Here is a 16,904-nt window from a genome sequence, read left to right as displayed (position 1 = left end):
ACCCCCAGGAACCAGCTGCAAAGAAACACATCCCCCCCCCCCAAAAAAAAATCACGAAAATGCCATCCTGTACTGGAGCAGCTGAACTATATCATTTGCCAGGGCTTCAACGACTTATCAACATGCCCAGAAATGAGGAACATCTGAAATGCTATCCTTCCCACTCCTAAAATTGTATTCCACCAGCCATATAATCTACTCAATATCATAGTCAATTGTTGTGCCACATCTACTCCTTACCCCTTGCCATACAGGTCATACATACACTGTGGAAAATCCAGGTGCAAGAGTTGTCCAGCTAATCTCTTTATTCAGATTTTGTAAGAAGTATTACTAATGATGCCAATGTACGCAAATTAAACTTAAATGGTGTGTAAAATAAATATTCCACCACTATCCATTTTAATAAATGAATTTTAACAGAAATTGATAAAAGTATTAGATTTGCTGTTTCGCTTTGTAGTGTGTGTACAGCTCAGACATCTTTTCTTGTTTCAGGATGAGCTTGAAGGGTCTAAAGGATACAAGAAAAAGCTAGAACAAGCTAAGCAGTATTATGTGGAACATCGGGACAGTTTACACTGCCGTCCTTCAGTGGCCCAAGAATTGTTACAGATTCTTTCCAACTTAGATTTTGATGAAGATGCCTTGCGACATGCAGATGTTCCACCACCTGATGGTAAGAAACTCAATCAGTAAACAAGTTTTATTTTGTGCATCGAAGAAAAACTCAGTTGAAAAAACTAGTCAGTTTTGAGACAGAATTGCTTACCCTGTTTTACTTACAGGATGTGAAATAGTACTGCTGATAGAAGCACATAATAGGAACGCTCTACATAGCTTTTGAAACTAATAGTTCCTTTGTTTGGGAGAAAAGAAGTATATCTTGGGGAAAGTTAGAAAGGAAGGCAGGCCACTCAGACCTCAGGATGAGAGAGACCCATCTGTAGTGAGGGCAAGGGTATGCAAGGTGAAGTCAGAGAGAGGGGTCACAGATGGTACATTGTTAAGCACTGTGTCAGCTCCGCTCCAGAGATGATAAATATAGATAATTAAGGGTAAGCTACATAAATAGTGCAAATTAAGCCCGAGAGCAAGTTCTCATCTCCTGAGTTCAGAGAAACTTGTACTGGGTGGGAGAATCCAGATAGATCTGTGTGGTGCAGCATGCACTCAGTGCCCCCTTGATTCATACTGTAGAACATGTTCAACAGCTGGGTGCTTGGTGTCCTCAAGGCAGATGGTTCTTCTGTGCTCACTCCTGTTCTCAGTTTAGTGATGATTACAGCTGTATAAAACACTGTGCAGTGGACACAAGTTAACTGATGAACATGCATTGTTTTGCAAGTTGTTTCTGTCTTTGATTATGTAGTATTTATTAGTGTTGGGGCTGGAGTACATCCTGGGGGGTGGGTACAGGGGGCAAGTTTTACAACAGAGACTGTTGCATGGGTAGGGCCCTTGGGACAGAGATAAAGGTATGAAATGTCATTAGGTTTGACTAGGTTGTTACCAAGGTTATGAGGGCAACTGAAGGCAGTTGTGGATGATGTGGGGAGGATATCAGGACACGAGGAGCTCGGTTTAGGGCATGACTCAAGAAAGTCATAGCCTTGATGGAGTAAAGTATTGAGGCATTCAAGGCGAGGGTTGCACTGGGTAATAAGAGGGTGCTTTAGAGTTTCCTGAAAGTGGGAACTTTATTATTCAGAGGGTACTTCCTGGAAGATTTGTTTGTGAATAAGATCAGCTGGGTAGTTACAGAAGAGGGAAGTCTGTGAGAGGTTGTTGGAGTAGGTGTTGATGCATTTGGTGGTGGAGCAGATATGTTTGTCTTCGATGCCTAGGGTGGAGGACAGGGAGTGTTCAGTGTGAAAGGAGTGGCAATTGTAGGTATCATTGCTTATTGGCTGGTTTTATGTGGGCTGAGGTTTAGATTTGGGCTTCAGTGAGGTGGTGTCAAGTGTTAAGGAATGTGGTCCAGCTTCTGGGTCAAGATAAATTATTTTTCCATGTTGTCCATGAAACAGTTAACTTAACAAGGGTCATCATGATTCCCACAGTTCCCTTGATTTATTTGTAGATTTGGCCATAAGAAATGAATGGGTATGGATAAAGTCAGCTAGGGTGACTATAAATGAGGTTTTAGGAAAATTTTCAGGTTGTTGTTGTGAGTGATAGTGCTCTGTGGCTGAGAGACTGTGCGTATGTTGGATGTTTGTGTAAAGCAAGGTCGCAACAAAGGTGATGAGGGGTCCAAATGAGAGAGGGATGAGATATTCCAAGAAGAATCTTTTATGTATGATTGAAGGCTCTCTGTGGTAGGATGGAGTTGCGGATCAGCCAGGTCTGAGATGCATTGGGTGAGAGCTTTAAAACGAGCTGTTGTGGGACAATTAGGTTGGTTGTATTCGTGTATTTTGGGAAGTAGGTAGAAAGTGGGAATATGTAGATCAGGAGATGTATGGAGATTTATGGAAACAATTTTTGAGTTCTTGTGAGGGGCTTAGGGTTTTCACGATTTTCTGCACCTCTGTCTGGATGAAAGGATCATTAGAAACAATTTTGTATGTCGGGGTGTCCGAGAGCTGATGATGTCCATCTGCCACATGCTCTTCTTGGTCAAGTACTGCAGTAGTCAAGTTGTCCAAAGGGAGGTGATTTCTTATTTAATTTTGTTTGGTGCATATAGATAAGCTCATTGGAAAAAATGTTAGTCACCCCTATAAGAACACACTGATAACATTAGAATTCTGTAGATGGTGTAGAACTGGTACCAAATGTTGATGTGACCCTCCACAACTGATGTTAGTCATGCCAGCGAAGTGATGTATATGCACCAGTTAGTTTATTGAAACAGCACAAGATGATCTGTCAACTCTGCGACGTGACAGAAAGGCAGAAGAGAGGTATCATGATTGTACAATGACAGGCACAAAAAAAACACAATACTTCAATTTCTTACAAAAACTGAAATTTATTTTAAATTTATGACATAATCCACTGTCTGATGATGGAATATTGTGGTGTGGTCCCATCTATGTGTCCAACAACTTAATAAGAAAGACAATTATAAACAAATTTAACAAATTAAACCAGAGGACACTTTGAGGAAATTTTTAATAAGCTCATAAAGTTAATGCAAGTTTGTTTTGATGTTGTATACTTCACACTTTACTTTACAGACCTTGGAGACGATCTTGGAGACCCCGTTCACATCTGCAAAAGAATGTATTGTCACCTCTTGCACCAGTAACGGCATTCAACCTTTCAGGCATGCTCCTGATTAATGCGGTTATGTTCTGTTGACGAATCTTCTCTCATTCTTCCAAGAGGGAGCTCCTTAAGTGCTGTAGGCTCTCTGGACAGAGCTGATGGGCCTTCTCCCCAGCTGGTCCCAAACGTGGCCAATAGAATTCAGATCAGGGTCTCGAGCAGGCCAACCCATAGCATGAATCCCTGTTTCATCCAAGAACTCTTGCACAATTCTCGCAACATGCGGGCGTGCATCAGTGTACAATCATCACCAATAAATGGACCAAAAGACACAACATGCTCCAGAAGGATTTCCTCCACGTACCAATGTGCAGTGAGGCTCCCGTGCTCCACAAAGACCAAATCCATCCTTGTAGCTGTATTGATTCATGCCCTCACCATCACAGAACCACCCTGAAAAGGCATCCTGGATGAGACTGTGCTAAGGGAATACCTTTCCCCTGGCCTCCTTCAGACCGACTCTCTTCTGTCAGGTGATCAGAGGCCAAATTGCGACTCATCGGTGAACAACACTTGATCCCATTGTTGTACTGTCCAGCAAAGATGTTCCCTTGAAAAACGTAGTCAAGCTATGCAATGCTCTCTGGTGAGTTCTGAGCCTGTAGCAGGTCTTATGGACTGAAGATTGGCTTCTTACAGTCTTCTTCGAACAGTTCTCTCCGTAACATTGACCCCTCGAACCTGTTGGAGTTGATTTCGTGCTTCAGTAGCAGTGGTGTGATGGTTGCATAGAACTTGAAATTGTAAGAAGCATTCATCTCTCTTGGACCTGCTCCTGGTCTTCTTGCAAAACCTCCAGTTTTCCTGCACCTTCTTACATTTCCAGAAATCGTGGAAGGTGTAGTTCTTAACAATCCTGCAACATAATGCCTGCTTTGGCAGCTTGTTAAGGGGTTAATGGTGTATTTACTCCAGAAAACTGATTATGACAATCACAGAAAGATCCTACAAACACGTATGAGTGAAAGGGGAACAATGCAGGATACTACAATAAGCACTACAAGAACGAGAGAACATTATTCGCTCACATTCAATGGTAGGTTTTCCATGTTGTATGGGGAACAACCATTGAGGTTAGTGCAATAAAAGATTGACAGTTCATTGTTTGCTTGCAAAGCAACGCCAATAACATACCCCGTCTTAAAAAATTGATTGAAGTGCTTCACTGTGATTAAATGAATAATTACACATCATTTACTGGGTGTTGCATTTTTCATGCCAGTCAGTGTATGTGCACATGATCACACCCCGGCCAATTTGTTCGTGCATCAACACAGACTGTCCATTGTGTCTATAAGAATGGTGTACCAATTGCAGCTTTGTAAAAAGGCTAAAGAACTGTGGTTGCACAAAAAAGCTAACCACCAGAGACTGAAGATGAGAGTCATGCCTTGTCAGTGGCTATCAGTTTCAAACCCAGCAGGAATTGCTGCTGTTAGTGAATCCAGATCCATCTCAACCACCATCTGAGTGACCATTGCATGCTTGCATGCAATAGAAAATGGAGTAGGGAACCCCAAAAAAGGATATTGCTTACATTGCCACGTAGAACTGTAAATCTTCAATGGGTCTAACCATATAGGAACTGGACAGTAGCTGACTGGATGTATGTAGTTGTGTGGCAGGTCAACATCTTGCCTCTTTGCAAGTGATGCAAAGTGTTGAAAGCTTTGATGACCCAATGAGGTGATTAATTTGCAATGTGTGAGGTGTTTTCTTCAGTGTGGATGTGGTTCTGTGATGTTTTGAGGGTGTTTCTCATACCATGCCAGTCCATTCATTCAGATTATCATGAATATAACAAGGACATTCATTTCAACATTCTTGTTTATGTAAGTGCAGCCCTTTCTTCATCACGAGTACTATGTGTTTATTCCCTTCTTCCAAGGTGACAACAGTCTTGTTCATAGATTGCGTGCATTATGAACACTCGGGCAACCCTATCACAACTTGACTGGTCAGCTAAATCACCTGATCTTAATCCCAAGAAAAGTATCTGCGACTGTTTGGAACAGAAATAGCAGCCAACATCTTCGCAGTGTGATAGTTCTGCTGTCCATTGTGCAGTAAGACACCACTGGCACCTTCTAGGCTAATCCCGTAGACAATCTCCTCTTCAAGGGGTGGAGGGAGAGGGTGGGGGGGGGGGGGGGGGAGGTCTTATGTTTTAGGTTCCAACAGTACCAACTCTTACTCACTTACACAATCTCCGTCCAACAATTTCCTAATCATTCAACTTATCAAATTCTTTTTCATACAGGGAGCATTAACCCATTGCACACCCACTGTTGGGTAAGATTACCAGTTGGAATGTGCCTCGAGGCTGTCTGTTGGGATGTCTCCATGACCCCCTTAGAGTGCTCCTTGTATTTTCTATTCTGTTTCTCAGCTTTGGCACCAATATTGTGTTCAGTACACAATTTTGCCACTCCTACATACTTTCATAATTTGATTAAATTTCTGTCTTACATCAGTAACTCCATATGACCTATCTCATGACTGAAGGAGTGGCAATCTTACTGTTTATCTCCACCCCCCTTCCATTTCCTAATCAACCAACTACCTGGATAGCTCAATCTGTAGAGCATTTGCCCAAAGACAAAGGTCCAGATATTGCATTCAGTTTTAATCTGCCAGGAAGTCCCAACACAGTACCTACTCAGCTGCAGAGTGAATCCTCCATTCTGGACACCCTGTTGCTGCTTCTGCTGCCAAATTAACCATGTCTGTAGTATGCCATTAGCAATAAAAGATTTTATTTTCCAACTAAATTCAGTAAGGTTACCATATTTTTGAAGGGTGAATAGTAATAGAATTCAGTGTAGTCATTACTTATAAAACTGATCGTTCTTACAAACATGCCAGTTATTGTAATGGTTATGTAACGAAGTTCTGCTATGAATATCTCAGTATGCTTGACATACATATTATAGTGCATGAGAAAGAATTGTAATAAATATGAACGTCTCCTCACCTTCGTGGGGAGCTTGTTGCATATATGTTTTCATCCCAGTCCTCACGTGTTGTATCTCAATCTAATTTTCAAATATTATCTGCATCTGCATACATACTCTGCAAGCCACCACACAGTGCATAGCAGAGGGCACCCTGTATCACTGTTAGGCATTCCCTTCCCTGTTCTTATAAATGATACAAGGTAAAAGCAACTGTCCATACACTTTTGTGTGAGTCCTCATTTCTCTTATCTTGTCTTCGCAGTCCTTACCTGAGATGTATGTGGTGGCAGAACGATTGTTCTGCAGTCTGCTGCAAATGGCGTTTCCCTAAACTTTCTCAAGAGTGTTTTGCGAAAAGAATGTCTTCTCCCCTCCAGAGATTCCCGTTTGAGTTTACAGAGAATTTCCCCAATGCTCACATCTTCATCAAATGTCACAGGAACAAATCTAGCAGCAAAAATCTAACTTGCTTTAATGTCTTCCTTTAATCTGACCTGAAGGGAATCCCCAAATACTTGGAAGCAGTACTCAAAAATGGGTCACACAAGTGTTCATACACGGTCTGCTTTACAGATGAGCTGCACTTTCCTAGAATTCTCCCAGTAAACCAAAATTGGCCATTTGCCTGCCTTACAACTGATCACATGTTCTTGTTCCATTTTATGCCGCTTTGCAATTTTATGCCTAGATATTTAATGGGCATGACCGTGTTACGTAGTGCACTGCTGGTATTGTATTCAAATACTAAAGCATTGTTTCTCCTATTCATTTACATTGACTTACATTTCCTCCACATTTACAGTGAGATGCCATTCATCACACAAATGGAAATTATATCCAAGCCATACAGTCACTCAAAGATGACACTTTTCCATTCACTACAGCATCTTCGACAAACAAGCCCATATTGCTTCTCAATGTATGCATCATGTTGTTCATGAATAAAGAGAAGAAAAGCCATCCTATCACACTTTTCTGAAGTACTCTTGAAGGTGGCTCCAACGAACACTTGGCGTCCAGGACAACATACTAAGTTTTAGTACTTAAAAAGTCTTGGAATCACTCCCATGTCTGAGACCCTATCCCATATGTTTGGACCTTCATTAACAGGCTATAATGTGGCACTGTATTGAGTGCTTTTCAGAAATCTGGAGTGGGGAATCTGACTGTTGCCCTCCATCCATATATGACAGGTTGTCGTGTGAGAGAAGGAGAAATTGTGTCTCGCATAAGAGATGCTTTCTAAATCAGTGTTGATTTGTGGATATAAGATATCCTCCTCCAAGGACATTTATTATATTCTAGCTTAGAATATGCTTAAGAATTCTGCAGCAAAGTGATATTAAGGATACAATAGTGGTTCCATTGTTTTACTCTCTCAAATACAAGAATCACCTGCAGTTTGTTCCAGTTATTTTGGACACTCTGCTGGGTAACAGATTCAGGATATATACAAGCTAAGTATTGGGCCAACGCCAATAAGTAATCTCTGTAAAACTGAATTGGGATTCAGTAAAAGATAGGGAAGGGTCATGCAAATGAGCCATTTCAAGGATATGGATGGAAATTCACCCAAGGTCTCACGTTCAGAGAAGATCAATGCCACTGATTTTCCTCTTTCCTGTCCTCTTGAAAATATCCTGATGAGTGTACTTGGGTAACTTTCCACCCGTGTTATTGAAATACTACTTTTGTCTGATTCTTCCCTACCTTTTGCTCAGCAGAGTTTCGTGGAGCTTGAAGGTAGTGAATCTGATAGTTTTTTTCATGCCACTGTGTCTGCAGCCAACTGATATATAGAGTTTTATTCCTTCTTTGTAAGATTGTTAACTTTTTATATCCAGGAGGAGGAGCAATTCAGAAAATAGCAGAAAGAATGGAAAGCACACTAATTCCCTTTGTAGATACTGATAGGAACTTTCCTCTTATCAGATTTAAAAGTGTTTGTGCTTCCCACTATGCTGTCACCTATGTCGGTTGTAGGGGATGCTTCATTTCAAATTTAATACCTTTGTTGGACTGGTACTGATTTAATCCCAGTTCTTAAATTATATTTCCCATTTTGTGTACTTTTGATTTTTACTTCGCTTTCAGAAAGAAAGTTTTTTTCTCCTTCTGGTAAAAATTCAAGTAGTTCATAGAACAAACATTTTTGAATTGTAAAATTTAACTTTGCTTGCAGATGATTCTTGGTTAGAAGTGAGTCCAGCAGACATTGATCGCATGTTGGAACAGAGATACGGCAGAAAGGATTTCATGACAGCAGATAAGACCTCAGATCCATCAAGTATATCGGCTCACCTTAGCCGGTTTCTTGATCACATGTCAGGTGTCGAAGGGGCTGAATTTCCTAGGTATTTTGATGATACTATAAATTTTTTTTTAATGACAAAATACTAATTGGCTTATCTTAAAAGGCTAGCAATAAATGTCAAATATTGCTTTTCAGAATGTCATTGTATAAAGAGAATATGACAACTTGGCTGCAAGCTCAAAAACTTGTAAATCAGTATGTAATTAAATCACCTGACACAATATTTGCTACCTGTCTTTCAGTAAGTTTTCGATAAAAGCATTAACTCAGATGTATCATTCGCATAGTCTTTTTACTATTTATATATCATTTCTGAAAATTTGGAATTGGAGCAGGAGTGCTATGCTGCTTATAAACCTTTTGTGAACAAGGCAGAAAAGCTTTCAAAAGTCATTTGCAGCTCTCCAAGATACATGATTCCTATATGTTATTATTACTAAGAGGGGTTTGGATGTACACAATTATTTATGATCTCCCCAGTTCCAATAAGCTATGTAATATGACTGTGGGTTATAAAATGTGGCATCAAGGGCACATCACAAGCCAATACACACATCACAGATTATGATTATTGTTGTAGTTTTTATTCATTCTAATGAAAGTTAAAATTGGAAAGTACTAAACTTTTCAAGTATTTGACTTATTTAAATAGTTTTGCTACATGTCTAAATTATAGTGATGACCTGCCACCAAAACGTCCAAAGAGAGGCATTAAACCATTCAAGAATAAGAATTCTGAGGCAGATCTCCAGGGTAACGAAGATGAAATGTCGGCCTCAGTTACAGAGAATAAGATTGCATTTGATCCAGAATCATTTTCTTGTGCAGTTCAAAATATTCTTGGTATGTTGATATGTACTTAATAAACAATAATATCTATTGCCACTAAATTAAAGACTATGGTAGTAAATTTCCATGCACTATGTTCCATTTTGTTCAAGACTTTGCCATACCAGAAGATAGCTGGGATCTTGAATCAGATGGATCAGGAATGAGTTCTTATGAAGATGAACTTGATATGGACATTGATCAACTAAAGAAAGGTATGAGTAATTTAATCATATCCATTGGTCTGTATGTTCTTCATTATACTGTGGTGTACGATTAGGTATTATAGCATTTATAAAAACGCTGTAGGAATTATTAATTATTTTATTAACACTTTAAGGTAAAGGTGGAGAACAGCCCAAATCAGAGTTGAAGCAGTACATGGACCAAATGGATCAGGAACTAGCTTCTACCACTATGGGTCAGAGCTTCGAGAAGTCTGAGGTAAATTGTTTCTATTAGAAACGATACCTTTTCTACTTTCCAGAGTTAGTTGTGTAAGTACATGTGCCTAGAACACACACACACACACACACACACACACACACACACTCACACTCACACTGGATCTATGCCATCCTTCACAGTAAGCAATAAGCTTTCTAAGATGTCCATCATCAGATCTAGTGAGGGTGTTTTGATTTCTTAAGATGTTCTAACACATTCCAGAAACACTAAGAAAAAAATTGTAACACCAGGAAATAATTAATATAGAATAATGAAATTTCAGGAACACATTTGTCTGTGTAGCATATGTAAGTGATTAGCATTACAAAATCGCAGGTTAATGTAAGCACGAGATAAGTCATTACAAATGTGAAAAGTTGGTGCATTAATAACCAGTGCAACTGCCAGAATGTTGAATGAAAGCTTGCAAAAGTGCATGCATTGTGTTGTACAGGTGCTGGACATAAGTTTGTGGGATGGAGTCCCATGCCTGTTGTACTGAGTTGAGCAATACAGGAACTGTTAATGGTGCTTGTGGGTGTCACTGGAGTTGTCGTCCAGTGATATCTCATATGTGTTCATTGGAGACAGATCTGGTGGTTGAGCAGGCTAAAGTAACATGCCGACATTCTGTAGAACATGGGTTACGACAGCGATATGTGGTAAACTTTACCTAGCATAAGTTATTCTGGAAACACCCCCTGGAATGTTATTCATAAGCGGCAGCACAATGGGTCAAATCATCAGACTGATGTACAAATTTGCAGTCAGGGTGTGTGGGATAAGCACAGAGCACTGCTGCTGTCATACTAAATCCCACCCCAGGCCATAACTGCAAGTGTAGGTACAGTGTGTCTAACGTGCAGACAGGTTGGTTACAGGACCTCAGCTGGCCACCTGCTATCCAGCACACAGCTGCCTCTGGTTATGAGGCAGAACTAGTTTTCATCAGAAAACACAACTGACCTCCAGCCTTCCCTCCAGTGAGCCCCCACTGAAGTCACAAAGGCTGGTGTTTTTGGGGTCAATGGGATGCACGTTACAGGGCATCTGGCTCGGAGCTGTTATTAAAGTAACCGATTTGTAACAGTTTGTTGTGTCACTGTGGTGCCAACTGCAGCTCAGATTGCTGCTACAGTTGCATTACGATGTACCAGAGCCATACGCCGAACACAGTGGTCTTCCCTCTCAGTAGTGCCACATGACAATCCGGAACCCAGTCTTCTAGTGACCCTCTGTTCTCATTACCACCGTTGCCAGCAGTCACATACAGTGCATTCCTGCTAAGTCTTTCTGCAATATTGCAGAAAGAGCATACAACTTCTTGTAGCCCTATTACACGACCATGTTCAAACTCTGGAAGGTGTTGATAATGGCATGTTCGTAGCCTTAAGGCATTCTTGACTATTATCAACTCACCACATCTAATCTCAAAGGTAACTAACACTCTCAACTGTTACAGTGAGTATTTAAAGCAATCATTTGCACCCTGACTCTTACATGAGTGGCATGAAATTTGAATAGACATTATCTTTCAGGTGTAGAAACACACGTACAAGTTTTCGTTTGTCTCACAATTCCTTCTTGGTGTTGAGATCTTTTTCCATCAGTGTATTTTTACATAAAGTAAAGGCAACCACTCACCTTGAGCAGACTTATGTATGTCACATAGACACATGTAATGGCACACAATATTAACTAGCTTTCGAGCTCTGGCTTTTCTTCTGACAGTAAGTACCCACATTAACAGTCACAACAATACAGACGCCCAAATGCTCACTATTGCAGCTGCAGTAACACTGATTATTAGAGAGCAGCTGCCTGGGCTGATGGATATGGGGAAGGTGTAGGGAAGGACACACGAGGCAAGAAGGGGGTAGTGGAATAGGGCGAGGCGGAAGTGGGAAAGACATCACTGAGACATATCAATGACAAAAGAAAAAAGTAATCTGAGGCAGTGGAAAAACAGATTAGTGGAAGTTTATACCAGAGGGGTTGAGAGAAACATATGCTGGATGAGATCATTCAAATGGCATGTGTAGTGAAGAAGCAGCTTTTGAAGTCCTCTTTGGCAGCCAGATAGTAAAGTTTGCAGTCTGCCGCAGTTTGGTGGTGGACACTCTGCTTGTAGACAGTTGGTTACCCATTACGTGTTGTGCCCAAGAAGAATGCTGCACATTAACTGCAGCGTATCAGACATATAACATGGGAGCTCTCATGTGTGGCCCTGCATTTTATTGTGTAGGAAATGCCTGTGAGTGATAAGAGGACTACTGGTCGGTGGCTGTTTAACAGGTTTATTGCTGTCAGAGGAGTGGATGGCACAGGAGATCTGTTATGGATGAGCTGGATGGGATATGGTTTGTCCATAATGGGTCCAGCACAGCTATAATATATTACAGCAGTTTTGTCTGTATTGTAATAGATGTGTATAAATAATTATTTTGTTGTAATATGCACAGTATTAATGTGAGTTGTTTGTGAAAAATTTGAGCATAATGAAAGAAAAACTTTATAACATTCAAAGCAGCATATAGTTTTTCAGTGACGGGTTGAGTAGTACTCTCCAATTGGCCTTTTCAAGCATTTATGTGCACAATGGTGTAATGGTTGAGGCATTGGACTTCCATTTTGGGAGGAGGACCAGTCTTTAAATCTTCACTTATCCAACCAGATTTAGATTTTATATACTTTCTCTAAATGACACCAGGTGATTGCTGAAATAGGTTATTTAATAAGCGACAGATAACTTGAAGTTTTTCTCACCAATTTAGTTAGTGTAACCACTGAAATACTTAAGTCATATATATTGCAGAATTGATACTACAAAATTCGATGGATGGTTATGTTTAACTATATGTCAGCATTGTTTGCCTTTGAAGTTAGCTGGTATCACCTTGTGGCATGGTCTGGGATGCAGTGGTGTATCATCAGTAGTCTCAGTCACTCTAAATTTTGCACGTCGTAAATTAGGCTACTTGTTTATCCCAAAACGGTGTTCTTCATTCATTCATTGCACTCCAGAAGCCATTTACGAACAGAATAGTATTCATCCACATATTGTAAGGGATGTTCAGTATGTCATATCCTCAATACAGCATATTCCCTCACCTGTCAAGTTGTGTGACCCTTATTTTCTCATTCTACTACAATGTCACCCATTGAACATATCAGGAATTTAATTGGTCAGCAACTTGTTCATGACATTTTTACCTGGATTGGAAGCACCTGAGATATCATTCATCCAAGTACATTCAAAGTCTGTTTGATGTGATGCCTTTGGGTATAGAAGTTGTCATTGCAGATTCACCAGATAGTGATTTTGAACATAATATAGAAAAACAAAATATCATTTCTTTGTGTTGCTATAGGTCCTATGCAGGCTAAACTGAAATTATTTCTGGTAATGCATGTATGGTGCTGAATTTTTTTCATTTAGTATAATGAAACAAAAAATACTGCATTTATTTATTCAAATGTGTCAATCAAGGTGATGAAATTATCCTTTGCACACTGGATTGTTTGGTTTTTTTTTTAGTTTCCAGTTAAAGATATTAGAGGTCATACATGTGGTTTAATAATTAACATTGTCACTTTGTGTTATTGATGACATCCCAGGTTTATTTCGACCAGATGACAATGTGGTTTGGGTGCATTTGTTTTGTGCACTTATAGTTACTTGTTGACTTTGGATCCTGTAAATGATGTCTTTTTTACTGACATATTCATAGATGAAAGATTTTGGTTGTTGCAACAGCTACATCATCCTGGGAGGAGGAGTGGAGGAGAAATGTATGTCAGGCAGTGGAATGGGAGAGGTTAATATGCAGTTAGAGAAAAGTGGTGTGTGACATACTGTATGGTGCAAGAGGGGGCGGGACAAGGAATTATGTAAATGAAGGGAGAGGAGGAGGAGAGAGGAGGGGGTGCATGCAGACATCAAACATACTAGAGACTGTTTTTTTTTTTTCCCCTCCATAAACTCCATTTGTTGTCATAACACTTGATATAATAGCTCAAGGAAGCAACTGCTGTTACAGGACAGCTAGTGTAAATTATTCTCATTGGGAGTTTATAAGATTCAGCTAAAATGCCACATGTATCACTGGTGAAATTATCATTAGATTTTAGTACTTTTCTCCATAGCAAAATACAGTCTTCAGCTTGTTGAATAGCCCAGTTTAAACACTGGTTACTTAACTATGAAGTTGTATTTTTCTCTTTACTTCCACATTCCAATCTGAAATAAGCAAATGGTCACATTTGCTTCCTACTATGCAAATAACATTTTCTTCAGTTAATGCTAATAAGTCATTTGTGAGAAAACTACACGCATCTCTTAACATTAATGCAATACACCACCTTATTATCTGAGATGTTACAAATGACTGTTGATACAAACTAAACTTTGCACAGTAATGTAATTAGTCACACTTCTTGTTTTTTTTTATTTATAGGTAACTAGTAGTTTATGCACTATGATGGATATTAAAAAAAAGTTTGCTGATAATGTCACATTTACCATTGCCATATCCAGCATTTAAAATGCCTGCAGTCTCTCCTCAGATTCCACTTCCCCTTCTCTAGTTTTTTTTTCCCAGTGTCTTACTATAAGTGTGAAAAAGAAAACATTTTGTGTTCAGTTGATGAATTTGATGTTTTCAGGTACTAGCTGTCATGTCTGTAATGTTAATAATCTTACTCTCAATCCATTCCAAAATAAACATTCCTAAACTTGTGTATTGGATACTTGCTTTAATTTGCCTTTTTTTTCAGATACCAGAGAAAAAGTGGAAGGATGACTTTGAAGATGTTGAGGATTTTAAACCTGTGGACATTGATTTAACTGCTCTGAAGAATATATTGGAGTCATATCAAGCTCAAATGGGAGGTTCTGGGCCTGCTAGCAATCTGTTGGGTCCAATGGGTGTACACTTAAAGACAGATCCTCCTGATACAGATTCATTACCAGGACCTTGAACAGTAACAGGTCATTCAGAGAACAATAAGGCACTCTAGTCAGCTCCTTTTTTTAATTATTGGAATTGAATAATTCCAATGCACATGCCAGTTTTCAAGCCAGATGATACACTTTTATATCTGAGAATCTTCATATATTTCCTGTTCTAAACATTGGTGCTTATTGTACAAAGAACTGAAAAAAAATTGCAAGGCCAGTCAGATGTGGAAGAAAGTATATTGTTACAGACAGTGAAGGAATTCAAATGCAGAAAGTATACAGTTGTTACATGTTTTATTAAAACAAATCTGAATATTGTTGAAGGACGTACGACAGGGAAAAAACGTATAACAATCTGTATTGTGAATAGAAATGCAAATCAGTTCCAGAAGACCCATGATTAAAGGTTATTTTTGCAGTGAATGAATTTATGGTATATCAACCAGATGCTCAGTTATATACAATGGTCACAATGAAATGTCACTGTAGTGGCATTGTTTTGAAGCTATAATTTGTAATAGGAGGATGATTTCCTGATTTATATTTATGGAAGTAGTTTGGTAATGCTTCACTCTCAAATCTCTTGATAAACCAGCTTAAAAAAAGTTGTCCTACATAACTGAAATTAAACATTTTTTTAAGAAAAATCAGGAAGAAGAAGGGACAAGCCATTGAAATCAGCCAGAAAATTACACACTGTTCTTACATTTTAAAGTTTATGTCTGTTGGCTTTATACTCACAGAATGAACAAATTTGCAGTGTTAAATGGTTTAAACAGGGAAGTTTTTTAATGTGAAATATTTTCTTCATTATTTTACAAAGTATTTTTATCAAAATTATGGCCATAATTATTTTTGTTTTGTACTTGCTACAGGAGTCATATTAAAAAAGGTGTGATTAAACAGTCAGCTTGTAATGACATGTGATCACTGATGTACTTACTAATTTGTATGTTTGTGTGTGTGTGTGTGTGTGTGTGTGTGTGTGTGTGTGTGCACATACAAAATCCATGGCACCAAACAAAACATTAAGGATGTGGACTGTATTTGACAGAAAGTTCTGTTGAAGTAAAATGCAACAATTTTGTATTTTAATTTTCTAAATAAAATGCTTTTTTCAGGATATTAATTATTTGTTTCCTCCAGAATGTGTACAGTATCAATTTGAGAAGTTTTGGTTGCTATTGATCATGCTTTACAAATTCATCTCTTGCTCAGTGTGTGTCAGTATCATGTAGGGAAACTGACAGACTATTTTACATTGATGTCACACCTTACCTATAAAATTACTGGTGTGATTAGGACATCACAATGTTTAAGAGCAATTTCAAATAATTTAATTTGCAAAACAATATGAAATAAAAAGCACTATAGAAATATGTCTTTCGCTGGGTGGCTATTACTAGGAGTATTATTATTATTGTTATTGTCATCTTTCTCATAATAGAAATTGCATTGTTAGATATAGTCAAGACAACTCCAAGTTACTTCCATCTTCCTCATGAGTATCACTCAAGTGATTTTACAATACACAAGATATGGGCAGTTCCAAGTAGCATTATATCTTTTATCTCACTGTTTTTATTACATCCTGGGACTCGAGACACTGCTTGCTTTAAGTTATGCGTTATTGATTCCAGATAGCAATGATTATCAGGATGACATCAGTTTTAACATTCCACATTCAGCTGACCCCGGCACTCGTATCCTTATATTTCAGTTTCTTCTGAGCAACTTTTAATCATAACGTTCACCTCACACAGGATTGATAAATCGATTAAGAGGCAAATATTTAGCTGGTCTGACATACCACATCGGATTTATTGATTGCAACTGCTTGGTCCTTATGTATCTGACCGTACAGGATAGTGTAACATCCATCTGCTATGACTGCTTTAGGTGTGTATTCTTACCATTGTTGGAGATGTATCTGGTAACACTAGAGCTCTACATATTTGCAAATGAAGGTATGAGCACAGCTTAATTGTGCCTCTTGATGTATTTATTCTTTGCCAAAATATGGCATTCTGATGTTCTTTGGTCTCAGAGCATACTCCACAAAGTCAACGTCTTATCATCTTGAGTTGTTTTCCTTATAAATTTTTCAGCTGCAGGACCTGGT

At 38.9% G+C, this 16,904-nt stretch overlaps 1 protein-coding gene across 1 annotated transcript in view; it reads left to right on the top strand.

Annotated features, from left to right (window-relative positions):
* LOC124607435 (protein ecdysoneless) overlaps nucleotides 1–15,905 on the top strand; it is a 94,325-nt gene extending 78,420 nt beyond the window's left edge. Inside the window, exons 8-13 of the mRNA XM_047139764.1 lie at nucleotides 499–679; nucleotides 8,416–8,587; nucleotides 9,224–9,390; nucleotides 9,489–9,590; nucleotides 9,716–9,819; nucleotides 14,599–15,905. Of these exons, the coding sequence (XP_046995720.1) occupies nucleotides 499–679; nucleotides 8,416–8,587; nucleotides 9,224–9,390; nucleotides 9,489–9,590; nucleotides 9,716–9,819; nucleotides 14,599–14,802 (930 nt within the window). The 3' untranslated portion in view covers nucleotides 14,803–15,905. The remainder of the gene's footprint in view (nucleotides 1–498; nucleotides 680–8,415; nucleotides 8,588–9,223; nucleotides 9,391–9,488; nucleotides 9,591–9,715; nucleotides 9,820–14,598) is intronic.
* Nucleotides 15,906–16,904: the final 999 nt, after the last annotated feature.

This window comes from Schistocerca americana, chromosome 3 (assembly GCF_021461395.2).
Source record: "Schistocerca americana isolate TAMUIC-IGC-003095 chromosome 3, iqSchAmer2.1, whole genome shotgun sequence".
Classification (NCBI taxonomy): Eukaryota; Metazoa; Arthropoda; class Insecta; order Orthoptera; family Acrididae; genus Schistocerca; species Schistocerca americana.
This window is presented reverse-complemented; position numbering and strand designations above follow the sequence as displayed.